The sequence below is a fragment of the Blennius ocellaris genome, assembly GCF_963422515.1.
Source record: "Blennius ocellaris genome assembly, chromosome: 15".
NCBI classification, from domain to species: domain Eukaryota; kingdom Metazoa; phylum Chordata; class Actinopteri; order Blenniiformes; family Blenniidae; genus Blennius; species Blennius ocellaris.
This window is the reverse complement of record NC_137664.1, coordinates 8,654,768-8,668,210: the sequence shown is the minus strand read 5'-3', so window position 1 is coordinate 8,668,210 and position 13,443 is coordinate 8,654,768. Positions and strand designations below refer to the sequence as shown.

General features: G+C 42.9%; 2 protein-coding genes across 4 annotated transcripts in view; one reads left to right on the top strand and one right to left on the bottom strand.

The window, feature by feature from the left end:
- Positions 1-839: 839 nt before the first annotated feature.
- Positions 840-2,794, top strand: LOC308140306 (cyclin-dependent kinases regulatory subunit 1; the record flags this gene model as incomplete). Its single annotated transcript, XM_080510012.1, has 3 exons — positions 840-898; positions 1,346-1,473; positions 2,412-2,794. The coding sequence occupies 3 exons, from the start codon at positions 840-842 to the stop codon at positions 2,453-2,455; spliced, it is 231 nt and encodes a 76-aa protein (XP_080366138.1). The 3' UTR covers positions 2,456-2,794.
- Positions 2,795-2,938: 144 nt separating this feature from the next.
- Positions 2,939-13,443, bottom strand: part of sema4d (sema domain, immunoglobulin domain (Ig), transmembrane domain (TM) and short cytoplasmic domain, (semaphorin) 4D) — a 40,162-nt gene continuing 29,657 nt past the window's right edge. The window contains exons 7-21 of one of the 3 annotated variants that reach the window (XM_080510003.1): positions 13,316-13,414; positions 13,100-13,193; positions 12,874-12,990; positions 12,009-12,160; positions 11,605-11,780; positions 11,331-11,487; positions 10,905-11,127; positions 10,625-10,737; positions 9,885-10,057; positions 9,660-9,706; positions 9,126-9,503; positions 7,293-7,499; positions 6,304-6,516; positions 6,097-6,188; positions 2,939-4,936 (exon numbers count right to left, since the gene is read on the bottom strand). In XM_080510003.1, coding sequence (XP_080366129.1) covers positions 4,907-4,936; positions 6,097-6,188; positions 6,304-6,516; positions 7,293-7,499; positions 9,126-9,503; positions 9,660-9,706; positions 9,885-10,057; positions 10,625-10,737; positions 10,905-11,127; positions 11,331-11,487; positions 11,605-11,780; positions 12,009-12,160; positions 12,874-12,990; positions 13,100-13,193; positions 13,316-13,414 — 2,271 coding nt within the window. In that variant the 3' untranslated portion in view covers positions 2,939-4,906. The other 2 variants (XM_080510004.1, XM_080510002.1) reach the window with 2 other exon arrangements.

The following is a 13,443-nucleotide window of genomic DNA, read 5'->3' as shown; positions in this document are numbered from 1 at the left end:
TTGGAAATAAGAGTTCAAATAAGAAAAAGAAAAGAAAATCTCCACCCATCCATTTTCTATACCGCTTTCTCCTGTTCAAGGTTGACACCTAAGTTTTGGGCTTTCTTGCTCTCTGCAAAAAAAAAATCAAATTGCACATACAACAGCTGCAGAAGAGTGGGTTGAAAATACAACAAACAAAATTTTAAGGAATCCCTCAGTTGTATTCTAGAAGTCATTTTTAAAAATACCTGGTAAAACTGGTGTGAAGTCTGGAGGGCACAGCCACTGGATGTGACCTGTGAAGACGAGTGAACACAATCATATCATGTCCACTTCAAATACATAGCGGGTACATTTGTTTTTCTGTCTATCATCACACCAACAATACTGATAAAAGTGCTAAAAGTTAAGCTCATTAGATAAAAAAGCAATATCAATCATATTAATTTGATTTATAGTATACTATAGCGATTAATTGCGTCATATCATGTAAATGGTAAAACTAAAAAAAAAAAAACATACAAACGTCAGAAATGTCCCTTGAAAGATCAGCGGTTTCTACAAAGATGTGGATAGTTAACTATTGTGCAGGTTAAAAAAGCGAATTGTTGTAATTTTATGCTTTAACAGAGTTGATTTACCGTCTGAACAGCAGCTGGTTGCCCGGTCCAATATGGCGTCTCATTCACGGCCCGTAATCCCTTGCGACATCGAAGTCACGTGAGCGGACTGTGATCACGTGACTGACAGTGACTCGTCCAATCAGAGCTCCTGAGCAATTTACTGGGAACCGGCGTCAGACGTGAGCTTGAGAAGATGTTTTGTAGTTTCTAAATAACTCCACATAATCCGGAAATATGTCTTCAAGTCAGATTTACTATTCGGATCGATATAACGACGACCAGTACGAGTACAGGTGAGCCACAGGAGCGAAAAACTGCTGTTTTTAACGGTTTGGGAGTCACAAATGTAATGTTTCAATGTGTCACCTGTTGATTTTTTTTTTTTTTTTTTTTTTGGAGGGACCAATAATCGAACTACTTTGCTACTACCTCTTTGTAATATTTTTTTCCATGTGTGTACGAACAAAAAAGTAAGTTATTTCAGAAATAAACGGGTAAATGCGGGTCCAAATTATCTTTGCAAAGAGTTGCGAGTACACACAGCTGTTTTTGATTAACTAATGCAGGCACAAAAATAAAAATGTCTCTATTGGTTCTTTTTTTAAAAATTTTTTATTGATGTCATGCTTTTCAAACTACACTCTTACCACGGAACTTTTGCTTTTTGTGATGGAAGCTGGAGTAAAAGATGTTGTAACTCGTTATAGGATTTAAAACATTTTTCCCTCTCCACACATTAGACATGTTGTTCTGCCCCGAGAAATCGCTAAATTTGTGCCAAAATCCCACCTGATGACTGAAGATGAGTGGAGGAAGCTGGGAGTGCAGCAGTCCCGAGGATGGATTCATTACATGATACATGACCCAGGTACTGTTTGTACACACAGGACTATATGGTGACATCAAAACTGAGCTCCACGGAGAGTAAACATCCTCCAAATGTAAAGCTAAAGTGTGGATGGGGTAAATTGAGCCAAAATGGGTAAACAGAGATAAGAAAGTGACACGAATTGCGTCTATCAATTAACTTCTATAGGTAAAAGTGGATAAAGTATTGCCAAAACAAAAATTTCCAAACTTCTCAATAAAAGGAAGCAGAAAAAAGAATAAATCTAAGTTTTCTGCCCTTTTATAACAAACAATTTGTTTACAAAGACCACAACAAACAAGCTGAGAGGCCTGCACAGCAACTCTCACTAATATCAGTTTTCTCACATAACACTTTAAAACTCATACTTACCCCCCCCCCCCCCCCCCCTTTCCAGAATTGCAATGTTTCATTTATGTGGTCCTTAATATTGTTTTCATGAAAATAAAATTTCCTTTTAAGTTTTACTTGGAGCTCCAGATGTTTCTTTCCCCAAATCACAACACAGTAGGTTAGATATGAAACAGTCAGGGAATTGTATATCATGTACAATTCTTTGTCACCCAACCAATCTTCTAATTTGCATATTACAGCAATTATACCTTTTTAATTATGAATTAGATGGAAATGGCATGCAATATCTATGGTCTGCTTTAATATTTAACAGTGTGTAGGGATCTTGTTTATGTCTTCTCTGTGTCGGCTTTTTCAGGACCAGAATCAATAAACTGCTGTAGATTATGTGTGGAGGAAAGTTTTATCTGCAAGAAAAGATGATTGCCTATTTTCAATTGTTCTCAGACAAAAAAATGAAATGAAACATACCTGAACTGTAACTTTCTTTTCTTTTTTTCTTTTTTTAACCCACAGTACACAGTACTAGAGAAAATCCACAGTTTCAGGTTGGTAACTTTCCTCTTGTCATTTATTTTTTTCAGAGCCCCACATCCTCCTGTTCAGAAGACTTTTACCGAAGCAATGACACCAACAACTTGTCCATTTTTCTCCTGTGACTTTTTTTTTCTTTCATTTGAAAAAAAAAAAAAGGATCTAGCTTATTGTGTGTATTCAGCCATCAAAATCAAGTCAAACTCCTTTATACAGCTTCATGTAGAATCAATTTGTTGAAATAATCGGACAGATTTGTGCCCTTTTGGTTTGTTTTTGCTGCAGGAGTTTGTAATAGTTCACGCCACATTCATTTGGCGGAAGAGTTGAAGAAGTGACTGAAAATGTCATTTTGTGAGGAACTGGTGTCTGTATTGACTGAAATGTTCAGAAAACCTTGCTGCTTGTTTGTCTAAATAATTGAATAAACAATCGCCTGCACACCATCGCTTTGCTGCTTGTTTGGCCACCAGATGCCGCTGTAGATCAAGTTATGAGAAGAGTGACCTCGATAGTTTAATATCACTATAGTCATGGTTGTTAATTGCAAATTCGTGAGTAAATGAGAAATACAAAGTTTGTGGGAAGTTCTGCTTTTATAGTTAGAATCATGGTGCATTCATGAGTAACTGGGAAAGTAGGAAACTTCTTCCAACAAATGAACACTGCAAATCTTGGAATCACTTGAATACCAATACTCAATACAATAACACAGAAATTGAACTGACATGATGAAATGTTTACAACAATTCAAAGCATTTAAATGAGACAATTATAATTAAATAATAGTGCTCAGGACAGCTTCCTTGTTAAATATGTTGAGCCTGCAATACCAAGAACGACCACTAAGTGACCACGGACATTAAGAGATGTTTTAAGATAGTTTAAATGTCTTAATTTTACATGTGGTTATTATGCGTTTGCACGAACAATACATTCTTCAATGAACCAAAACTAACTTGATTTCATTTTCAAAAAGGAAAAGATTCATTTCTGCTGGCAGTGTAAACAAATATATTGAGCAAATATTTTAAAAGCTAGAAACAAAATCGTACCATGGTTGACTTTGAATATCGGAAAAATAAACTTGGAAAGTAATTGTTTCTTAAATGTAAAGTCAATTTAATTGGGAATCATCATTGGTGAATCTTTTATCAATCGATGATGTGGTACCTACTTTATATATCATTGTTACATCCAGCTGTAGTTCACCATAAAAAAAAATTCTACAGAAATGTGTTGTAGTGTAATGGCACATAAATAAACCTAACTTTACCTGCATTGCATTATCCATCTTGTGGCTAATATGGGTGATGACACTGTATGTCACTGCACATTATGAGAGGAAGGGCCATGCTTATTTTAATAAGCCAACCTTATTGAGTCAATGTCAGACAGATATAATTCCAGCAGTAGTGTCTCATATGAGCAGAACTGGTTTGTTTATACAAAACAGACCGATGACCATATTGGTTGTCGTTTACCCATTTATGTTGACGTGTGAAAAATCCACAACTTTCTCATTTCCTAGTTTTTTTAATGCACTAGTTCCACCTTGTATAACGGAGTGACTGATGGACATCGGCTGTTGTGTTTAAACTACTTCGGTGTATTAAAACCAGATATCAGTGAAGGGAACTGTGCCCTCTGCAGATGTCATGGCTGAAGGAGAAATGCACGGTCATGAATGCTCTGTGGAGGTTAGTAAATAATTCATCTGGCGTAAAATGTTTCTGTGGGAAAAAAAGCTGATGGCTTCCACTTTGATGCAGCAAGAGCAAAAACTGGTTTCTAAAGGACTGAATCTATAATTCATTGTTTAAATCAATGTCAGCAGTTGGCAAAAGTTTATTCCTGCTTCAGTTTTCTCAGTTTCAATGTGAATAATGGGAGTCACAAAGCAGAAGGTCAAACAATTCAATTCGTAGCATGCGTCTCTACTGCAAGTTTATCTGCACTTCACTCCTTAATCTGGCATACTTGTCATACATAGGCGTTAAACTCTGGTTAAGGAGAACCAATGTGACCACAGCAGCTTCAATTCTGCTATTAATTCCTTGGAACGAGCTTCGACTCCCTGGAAGTAAATCGTGTCCTCTTAACACTCAATCCCAAAGTGATGGAAGTCAAATTTCTCGGAACAAGGCGGTGAAGGTGGAGACATCCTAAAGATTAAAACACACGGGTCTGAACAGCTGTCACTACCAGAATCTGATCGGCTCATACAGAACAGGTTTATTGATCCGTACAATCACTGGTGGACGGGCAGGCCACACGTCCTCAAGACTTGAGTGAACCGTGGAGCGTCGTGACCTCGTCAGGGTTCAGTACGAGTCCCGTCGCCGTCGCCACAACCAGGTGAGCTCCTGTGCTTGGAAGCAGTAAATGTTTGGCTTCACGGTCTGTCAAAACTCATGACATAAGAAGTGGACACTGGGGCCGAATGTTCCAGCCGCTCCTGATGGTTTCAGCGTCAAAAAGAAAAATGTGTGGTCCGTCCGCGCCGAGGATGGCTTTCACAACCCAAGTCAGCCGACGCGAGTCTTCAGAGAGCTCTGCGTCCGTCACAGCTTTCCTGCAGAGGGGGAAACACAGCTGGACTGTACAAGGAGGGAAGGATGTGACGGAACTGCTGTTCAGATTGAACTGGTTTTCAAATGTTTTGAGGCCTGAGACACCTCCGACTGTGCTTGAACCACAAACTCTCACAATCGCATGCTCTTTTTCCACATTGTAAGAGATTGATATAGGATGTTGGGATTCAAAGGCAGTGGAAAAAGTTGAAATAGTGCATTAATGCTGATCTTATCCATTCGTCAGTTCTTAAAAAAAAAAAAAAAAAAAAAAAAAAAAAAAAATCACACTGGGGAAAGATATTCCCCCAGAAAAATGTGCGTTTTCTTCTTTTAATTCAAAGACTGATTCTCCTTTAACTGACGTAGAGTCACCACAGTGTCTGGAAAATAAAACAATAGCGACAGGGGAAATAAAACAATTTAATATGCTTAAGCCTCACAAAATGCAGACTTCGATTAACCACCATCCCCCTATAAAAAAGGAAATTAAATGAAATGTCTATCATATAAATTGACCCAGCTTGTACAATTGTTGCATCTTTGACTTCATTATAAATTGAACCATAAAACTAAATACCCATTTAATCTCAGGGTTGTCATGGTCTTTTTTTATGTGACAAACATCATGCATGTAAGCAGTAAATTTAAAGTAAACAAACCCAACTACTGGATAAAAGCCCAGCCGATACACAGTGAAGAAATATTGGAAAACAAATGCAAAGACTTTTTAAAGGCAATGGAATAATATATTCTAAAGGTAACAAATGTTAATGAATCAGCAACACAATTAGCTGTATGTGGTGAGTACATCATGTGGTGCTTTAAATGCAGTTAGAGGTAATGTGGTTGAAAGCGCTAAACAAAAAGACGGCAGTGACTCATTTATCAGGGCGAGTTTTAGTTTCTACATCTCCGTTTGTGAAGACATTTAGTCTGTGGGGGAAACCACATGCACACATTGTAAATTTGAATATATGCTATGGCTCTGACAAACCTGCACTTTGTGCTCGCGAGTAGAATGAATAAGTTGCCTAAAGCCAAGCATGCAGATCAGGTTAAATTAGGTGCACAAGATGCAGTCCAGGCAAAAAAAACAACAACAAAAAAAACCCAGAGACCGAGGGGCAAGGCACAAGTACACACAGACATGTTGACCTACCCAGGCCTTTTCCCATCTTTTTACCAGTTGCTCATGCTCTGTGAGCGCACTTCTCCAATGGTTCAAATCCCTGGATGGAATGTTCTCCTCATCTGTCAGATAACAACAACTTTTATGGACATACACCCTTTCAGGTACCTCCTCTCCAGAAACCCTACCGCCTCTCATGCTCTACTGACACATCTACACAAATCCGGGTCCAGGTACCTCCGATGGGGAGGTGCAGGTCCACCTCGGAGGTGGCGTGTCCTGTGCTGGCCTCGGCTACGCAGTGGTAATGGGCGTCCTTGATCAGCGGCCTCTCTCGGAGCCAGCTGCTCACTAACACCTCCCTCTGCCCCAGCGGCAGGCGGTACTCCATTATGGGCGTGTCCAAGATGTGCCCGTTTACTAGCCAGTGAATGTGGACATCACTGGGACCTGCAGACAGAAGTGGGACTTTGTGTTGAATTACCATGTTTATGTCTTGTGATTTTGTACTGGCCGATACCGTCACCATGTTTTTCATTGCAAAAGAAGGGGGGTTATAAACACCACAGCTTATAATTTTCCAGATATGTTTTCAAGCAACACCAACAGTGGTTTTCTATACTTTCTTGTATAAATGACAAATGAAAAAAGTAAATTAGTTGAAAACATTTCTCAATGTTTATTTCGTCTCCCTAACATCTCCTAGATTTATGTACATATTCAGAGGACCTTTTTTTCTTTCTTTCCATATATACAAATATATTTACATTTGTTTACAGGTGCAAAAAAAAAAAAAAATCCACATTGTTTGGCATTTGAGCCTGAAAATAAACTTCTCATCAGACTCCAGTTAATTATTTTACACAAAACTGTATGTTACAGCTGATAGCCGAGAGATATCCGTCTGCGAGAGGTCGACCATCTGAAAAAAACCTCCAGCTCAGCAGTATGAAACATTCACCCATTGTGTGGCCATTTTGCAATAATCCAAAAATGCATTTTTAAAAGTTCTCCACAAGTCAAGATGCCTCAAAGCAAAAAAAAAAAAAAAAACCTGTGCTTGTTATAAATGAATCCCAAAAAAACACAAATGCACTCCGTTAGTTTTGCGTGAAGCCAGCATGCAGGGTGTGGAAAGGAAAGAGGATGAGAGGAGTGAGAAGAGGTGGGTGTGATCTCGGGGGTTGGGGGGGTGGGTGGGGGTCATTGTGGCAGGCAGCACTCACCCAGGGCGAGGCAGAAGAGCAGGAAGGCCTCCTGGGCGTGAACCCCCCAGGCCTGGTCCTTCAGCAGGGGGGGCAGCAGTCTCACCTCCGCCTCCTGAGCCTCCACACCGTGCAGCTTGGTGTTGGAGGATGAGGAGGGGGTGAAAGAAGGGGAGGAAGAGGAGGAAGGGAGGTCAGAGGAAGGTGAGGTGTCGACAGGAGAGGAAGCTGTGAGAGGGAGTGATGGAGAAGAAGAAGAGGCTTGAGGAAAACTCGGAAGAGATGGATGACATGCAAACTGGATAAAAAGGAAGAGTAACAAGTGAGTTTTGCAATAAATAAAAAAAAAAAAACCCCAACTATAATCAAAATATTACCACAGATGTGACTCATTTTAAATAATCTAAAACTGGAGGTTTAATAAAATTATATATATATATTAAAAAAAACTTCAGATTGTTTCCAGGGCTCTTGTGTCAAGCATCATGTCATAATGTACATTTTATGTTATCAACAGACCACATGAAGGGAAAGGGACTGGTGAAGGTTAATACACAGGACCGTTAGAGCTGTATGAAGGAATGTCAACTTCACTAGGACAAATAAATACACCACAGACCCGGCAGTGTCACAAAACTTCGCAAACAGTCAAGTGGTTTGATACAGTCCAGCATTTCTCCGTCCGCTGCAAAATCGCTGGGTGGGATTAAGGCCCACATACCGGATGTTGTGGAATGACATCACTGTGTGGCAAAGCAAGTCTGAGAAAGTCTTCCCTGAGAAATTACTACAATGCTGAAGTGTGTTTGCCATCCAAAAACAGAAAAAAAAAAAAATTTAAGTTTAAAAGATGCAAAAAGCTTCATTTTTCACCCAGGCTGTAATAGAAGCACAGCTCCAATTTGGAAAGCGTCACATCAACTTACCAATTTGGTAAACAATGTTTCCAATTTGGAATTTAACAAATAGCTTTTCTTGCTGGACTAAGCAACTTTCCTTGAACAAGTTTTTTTTTTTTTTACATTTTTTGCTTGATCATGAGCCCTAAAATCAGACAGCAGGAGTCTAAAACTCAGCCAAGTCAAGCTTTGTAAAGATTACACTTGAAATGCTCAACACTGGATATATAGAGATGGACATTTAGCTTCATGTGTTTTGAGCCGACGCGGAAAGGCTCCACCCGGGCGCCTATTGAGAAAAAGCAGACGGAGGCTTGTGGCTAGCAGCAGGGTTCATCTGCATCTGCAAACTGGATCGGCTGGGATTCACAGTCCACGTCGAAAGGTTTCTCCTGGGAGGGGCTGTCGCCTCCAAAGCTGTGCAAAGGGACGCGGCCGTTGCCGCACTCCGGCTCGGTCTCGTAGCCGGTATCGCGGAGCGCCCGGAGGTTCTGAGTGGTCTGGCTGCCGTTCTGGGTCGGCTGCTCGGTCAGGTTGATTTTGTCGGTCCCGCCTGACGTGTCCATTAAACCCGCTTCGCAGGCCCTGTACTCGGGCTGAAGGGTGCTCTTGTGGCTCCCCAGCAGAGCGGCGCGCAGCCTCAGGCACGGGGCCGGGAGGTACTGCATGTAGCAGTTGTACACCAGGGCGGCGAGGAAGAGGAGGAAAAACAGGAGGAAGAGGAAGAGCAGCGCAGTGGTGTTGTTGTGCTGCAGGTACTCGGCCGCCGGGTCGCCGTTGTCTGGTTGGTGGACGTTGGATGTCGGGGGCAGATGCTGCTTTGGCTGGAGCTTGATTGTGCTGCTGGGGGGCGGGGTTAGTGAGGAGTCAGTTTGGGGAGGGGAGGTGAGGAGGACCGTGGTCGTGAAGCTGGGGGGGCCGAGGGCCCAAGTTAGTGGGGCTTTGTCTGTCTTACCATTACCTTCAGCTGCGTGTCTGCCTGGCGTCTCGTCGCTGCCCAAGGTGGTGGCCACATCGGCCGCCTGAGGAGGCGGTCTCGGTGGAAGGTCCAGAGTCAGGATGTATCCAGCCGTGAGGCGGCTAAAGTTTTTCCCTGCGGCAGGGGCCCATTCCACGGACCAGCACTCATAGTAACCCTGATCCTCCGGAGCCACGCTGTAAATGAGGAGCCCATTTTCGGCTATGAAGTGGAAGCGGGAGGCTTCAGTGAGAAGCGAGCCATTTGATTTCCACATCACCTGAGCCAGGTTGGAGTGGACCAGGCACGGCAGCTCAGCAGAGCTCCCCGGCTTCACGGTCAGACGCTGGTAGTCCTTCGGAGACAGCGCTGCCACTGACGAGGCAAATGAAATGAAAATTACGACATTTCAGAGGTCTGTGCGGAATGTTTTGAATAGATCAGTTACACAACATATGTTTATTTATGGTGAAAGGTAATAAAGAGCTAGTGGAGGTGGAAAAAAAACAAAATAGACGTTGCCACTCCTACCTGATGGACAGCTGTCTGCGTCACCGTTCAGGTTTTGGATCAACTTCCTGAAACACAAACATTCTTCTTGAGCCTTGCACACATTTAAGTCACTGAATGAGTCAGAGATGGTGAAGCAAGTCAAACTGGATGAAGTATCAGTACATCTTAGTTTCGTTAACCTGTGTGGAGTACTGGTATGCAAAAAGATAGGGGAGTGAATGTTGCCTCTCCAGCACGAGTTACCTGAGCTGCTGGTGGGGAGGATTGAAGATGTTGATGCAGGCCGTAGTGCGAGGGTCCCAGGCACAGTGGGGGTCTCGGGCCAGGATGCAGTCGCTGCAGGACGAGTACTTGCTGCAGAAAGCTGTGGGTGACTGGACCACGCCCGAGTCTGAACCGGCGTACAGCGACCGTGACTGTGGAGGCAAGAAGACCAACAAATGGCGAAAAGTTGTAATTTTAAAGCGTAAAGTGTTTCACAGCTTCAGAAGTTAGAAAGTCCTTCGCACTGTTAGTCACAGTACCAAACACGGGGCTCCACTTCGTCTGGAAGCCATTTTAGTTTGGTTTTCTTAAAAAGGACATTTCAGGCAGATCAAACCACCAATCTTCTCAGGAAGAGTAAACAAACCTCCCTACTAACCGAGCCACAGCTCCCAAAGCACACACGAACTGTCACATGGTATTCATCAGGTTTCAAGACACCTGTAACACACTCATAACTCTGATAATCCAGTTTAAAACTAATGCAGTCAGAGAAATGTTCTGTTTGTCTTCTCGGTGGGTGCCCATAATTGGCTGGATGTCTTTTAGGTCTCCCCTGGTTCAGAGACAGCAGAGTAAGCCCCTCAGGACAAATGTGCAGAACCAACATACATACTGTACGAAATTCAAAGTGACACATCCCTTGTTGTCATTCCTGCTTCAAAAGCATTTTTTTTTTCCCTTCCCTAAGTTATTACCCACAACACAAAGCCACTAACCTCAGAGGACAGCAGAAGGTTTTTGATGGGCTCAGAGTTTTTCAGAAGCTGGATCTCCTCCACGATATGAACTTCCCCTTCAAACACCACAGACTTGTGCAGGACTCCTTTATCTACAGAGAGGAAAAGGAAAATGTCAGTCAAGGGAAAGAAAACAATCCCTCATCAGCTCGGCCCATCGCTTCACCACTTTGAACATAAATGACAACGATTATGTGATTCAAATTAAAACAAAGAGTTAACAATAACATCATTTTGGGGGATTTGAATATGTTTTCACCTGTTCCGGTAAAGATGACGTCATAAATCTTCTTGTCCAGGGCTCGAACCCTCTCCACGACAATCTGGGTGTAATTTACGTCTTTCGTGATGAGGCGAGGCCCGTTGCCGATGGGCAGGACAGGGTCCTCCAGCAGAGGGTGGTCCTTCACAAACTGCAGGGTTTTGTCTGGCAGGTGGAGCGAGCTGGTGATGTTCTGCTGCCGCAACTGGTTGGTAATACACTGGTGTAAAAGACGACGTGAGGAATGAGATGTTAGATTGGAATGTACGCCGAGACAAAGAACTAATCTGAACTCTTGATAGCCTTAAACTTGATATGTTCTGATGCAATTCTTAAATCAAACATTTTGTAGGCCAAGACTTAAAAAGATCTTCTCAAAGCTGAGCTAATCGACACTATTCAAAAAGCTGGAGAGGCCCTTACAGCTCCAGGGCGCGGTGAAGGAGTGATGCCGTTGTACCGCACCCACTTGGTGTGGGACTGCTCCACTGTGGCTTTCTGCATGTACTTCCCCCGGGAAAAGACTTCTTCCACCGCCGTCATGTTGTAGGCGCAGACGGCGGACAAACCCACGTTACCCCTGGGAGAAGGAGGCACGAGGACGACGATTATGATGATGATGATTGTAAGAGGGGAAGTAAAACAAGAGGGGGGGGGGGGGGGGGGTGAATGAGGGAGGAGTTTCTGAACCACTAACCACTGAGAGGTGAAGACGCCGTAGATGATGGTGTCTTTCGAGTGCGACCCCTTCAAGATGAAGACGTCGTGCACGACGTTGAAAACAAAGTTGAGCTCGGGCATGGAGCACACCAGCTTGGCCTTCAGGAAAGAGGTCCACTTCTTCTGCAGAGTGCGCTGACCACCGAGGTCACCCTGTGTGTGGGGGGGGGGGGGGGGAGACAAAACAGAAATAAATATGATTAAAATAAGAATGTGTGAAGAATATGAAAGAACTGAGAAGACAGAGACAGAGACACAGAGAGAGAGAGAGAGGAAGAGAAACAAACAGACAAAAAGAGAAAAAGTTCCCAGGCGGCCAACAGGCCGGCACTGAAGATGGACATTGCTGGCATGTGCAGATGGTGCTCAACGTGTACTGACCTTACAGACGCGCGCCACCCTGGGGATGAGCAGCTTGCCAAAGAATTCGTACTCCACCGACACCTCGGTGAAGAAGTAGTAGATTTTGTCGTCGTCGCCATCTGCTCCGTTTTGCCCTTGTCTGATGACGTCGGCAAAAACAAAACTGGGCTCTGCCAAGAGAGAAGACATGCAGACGGACCGGGGGTTTCAGTGAAAGAGGGAGAGAGAAGTAGATGACAAACTCAATTTAAATTCTGTGGAGATGTTTAAATAGAAATTATTTTAGCAGAGAAGATTCAATCCAGATTGGAAAAAAAAACCACACACCCAGTCTGATTCCTTTGTTGAATAAACCATTAAAATATGAACCCGTTGCATTTAAATACCAGCTGTAACCTATTATATCTGACTGACTTCATCAGTCAAGGGAGAAAAAAACTAAACTATATTCCTTTATTTGACCTTGTTTGGTTGAGAACTGACACCCGCTTGCAAATAGCATTTTAACCAGACGGCATTTTGGCGTGACATCAAGTAACTCACATAGTCCATGTTAAATCAAGAAGAAGTGACAGTTCTGCTGTCAGTGACTGTCATTATAACCAACAAAGAGACGGTCATTGCTGGGGAAGTATAAAAAGCTACCCTTTTTAAAACAGGGAAATATGAGATCTGCAACATTTTGAATAGAATGGCTTAAATCTGCTACAACACAGGCCTACAAAACACTACAGTAAATGATTGAGCTTTTAATTGATTTTATATAGAACTCATTAAAACATGGCCTTATCAGAACGGAGGTTAATATGTTCTTTTGTGAAAAATCACAATATAACAGAAACCGCTTATTGATTCAAGAGGAAACCTTATTGCCCCGACTCACCATTGAGCCACGATGTAGAGTACTCCGTCCGCAGCAGAGACTGGGAAGGGGAGTATCTGGAAATGATTGGCTCGCTTCCTAAGAAGTTATAAGCCGTCCCAGAGTACAACTCTCCATCTGATAGAAAAGCAAAGAATAAAACGACGGGTTTGTAATGGATTTGACTGCCGGGATAACTAAATAAGCTCTGTGGTGTGAGAAGAGAGATATCGGGCTCCAAACTCACCAACCATGACAGTGGTGAAGCTTTGCGAGGGGTCAAAGGAGCATTTCCCTCTGCCGTCTTCAGGTCGACCGTCCAATGAAAAGTCGCCAAGGTTCTGAGAGGAGAGATTGCGTTACAGTGAAAGGTCACGCTGCTGATTGGCAAGTCTGCACACATGTTTATTTGTGTGGTGTGGTGTGGCGTTCCCGGTTCCGGGGGGATTGAGTATTAGCGTACCAAGTAATCACACTGAGGCTGAAAGGCGTGTGTGCCACAGACATACAGGCGCTCGTCGTCGACGACTTGGAGCACTCGGACGTAATTCAGACAATCCCTCTAAAAAAAGAAGCGCAATGTGTTTATTA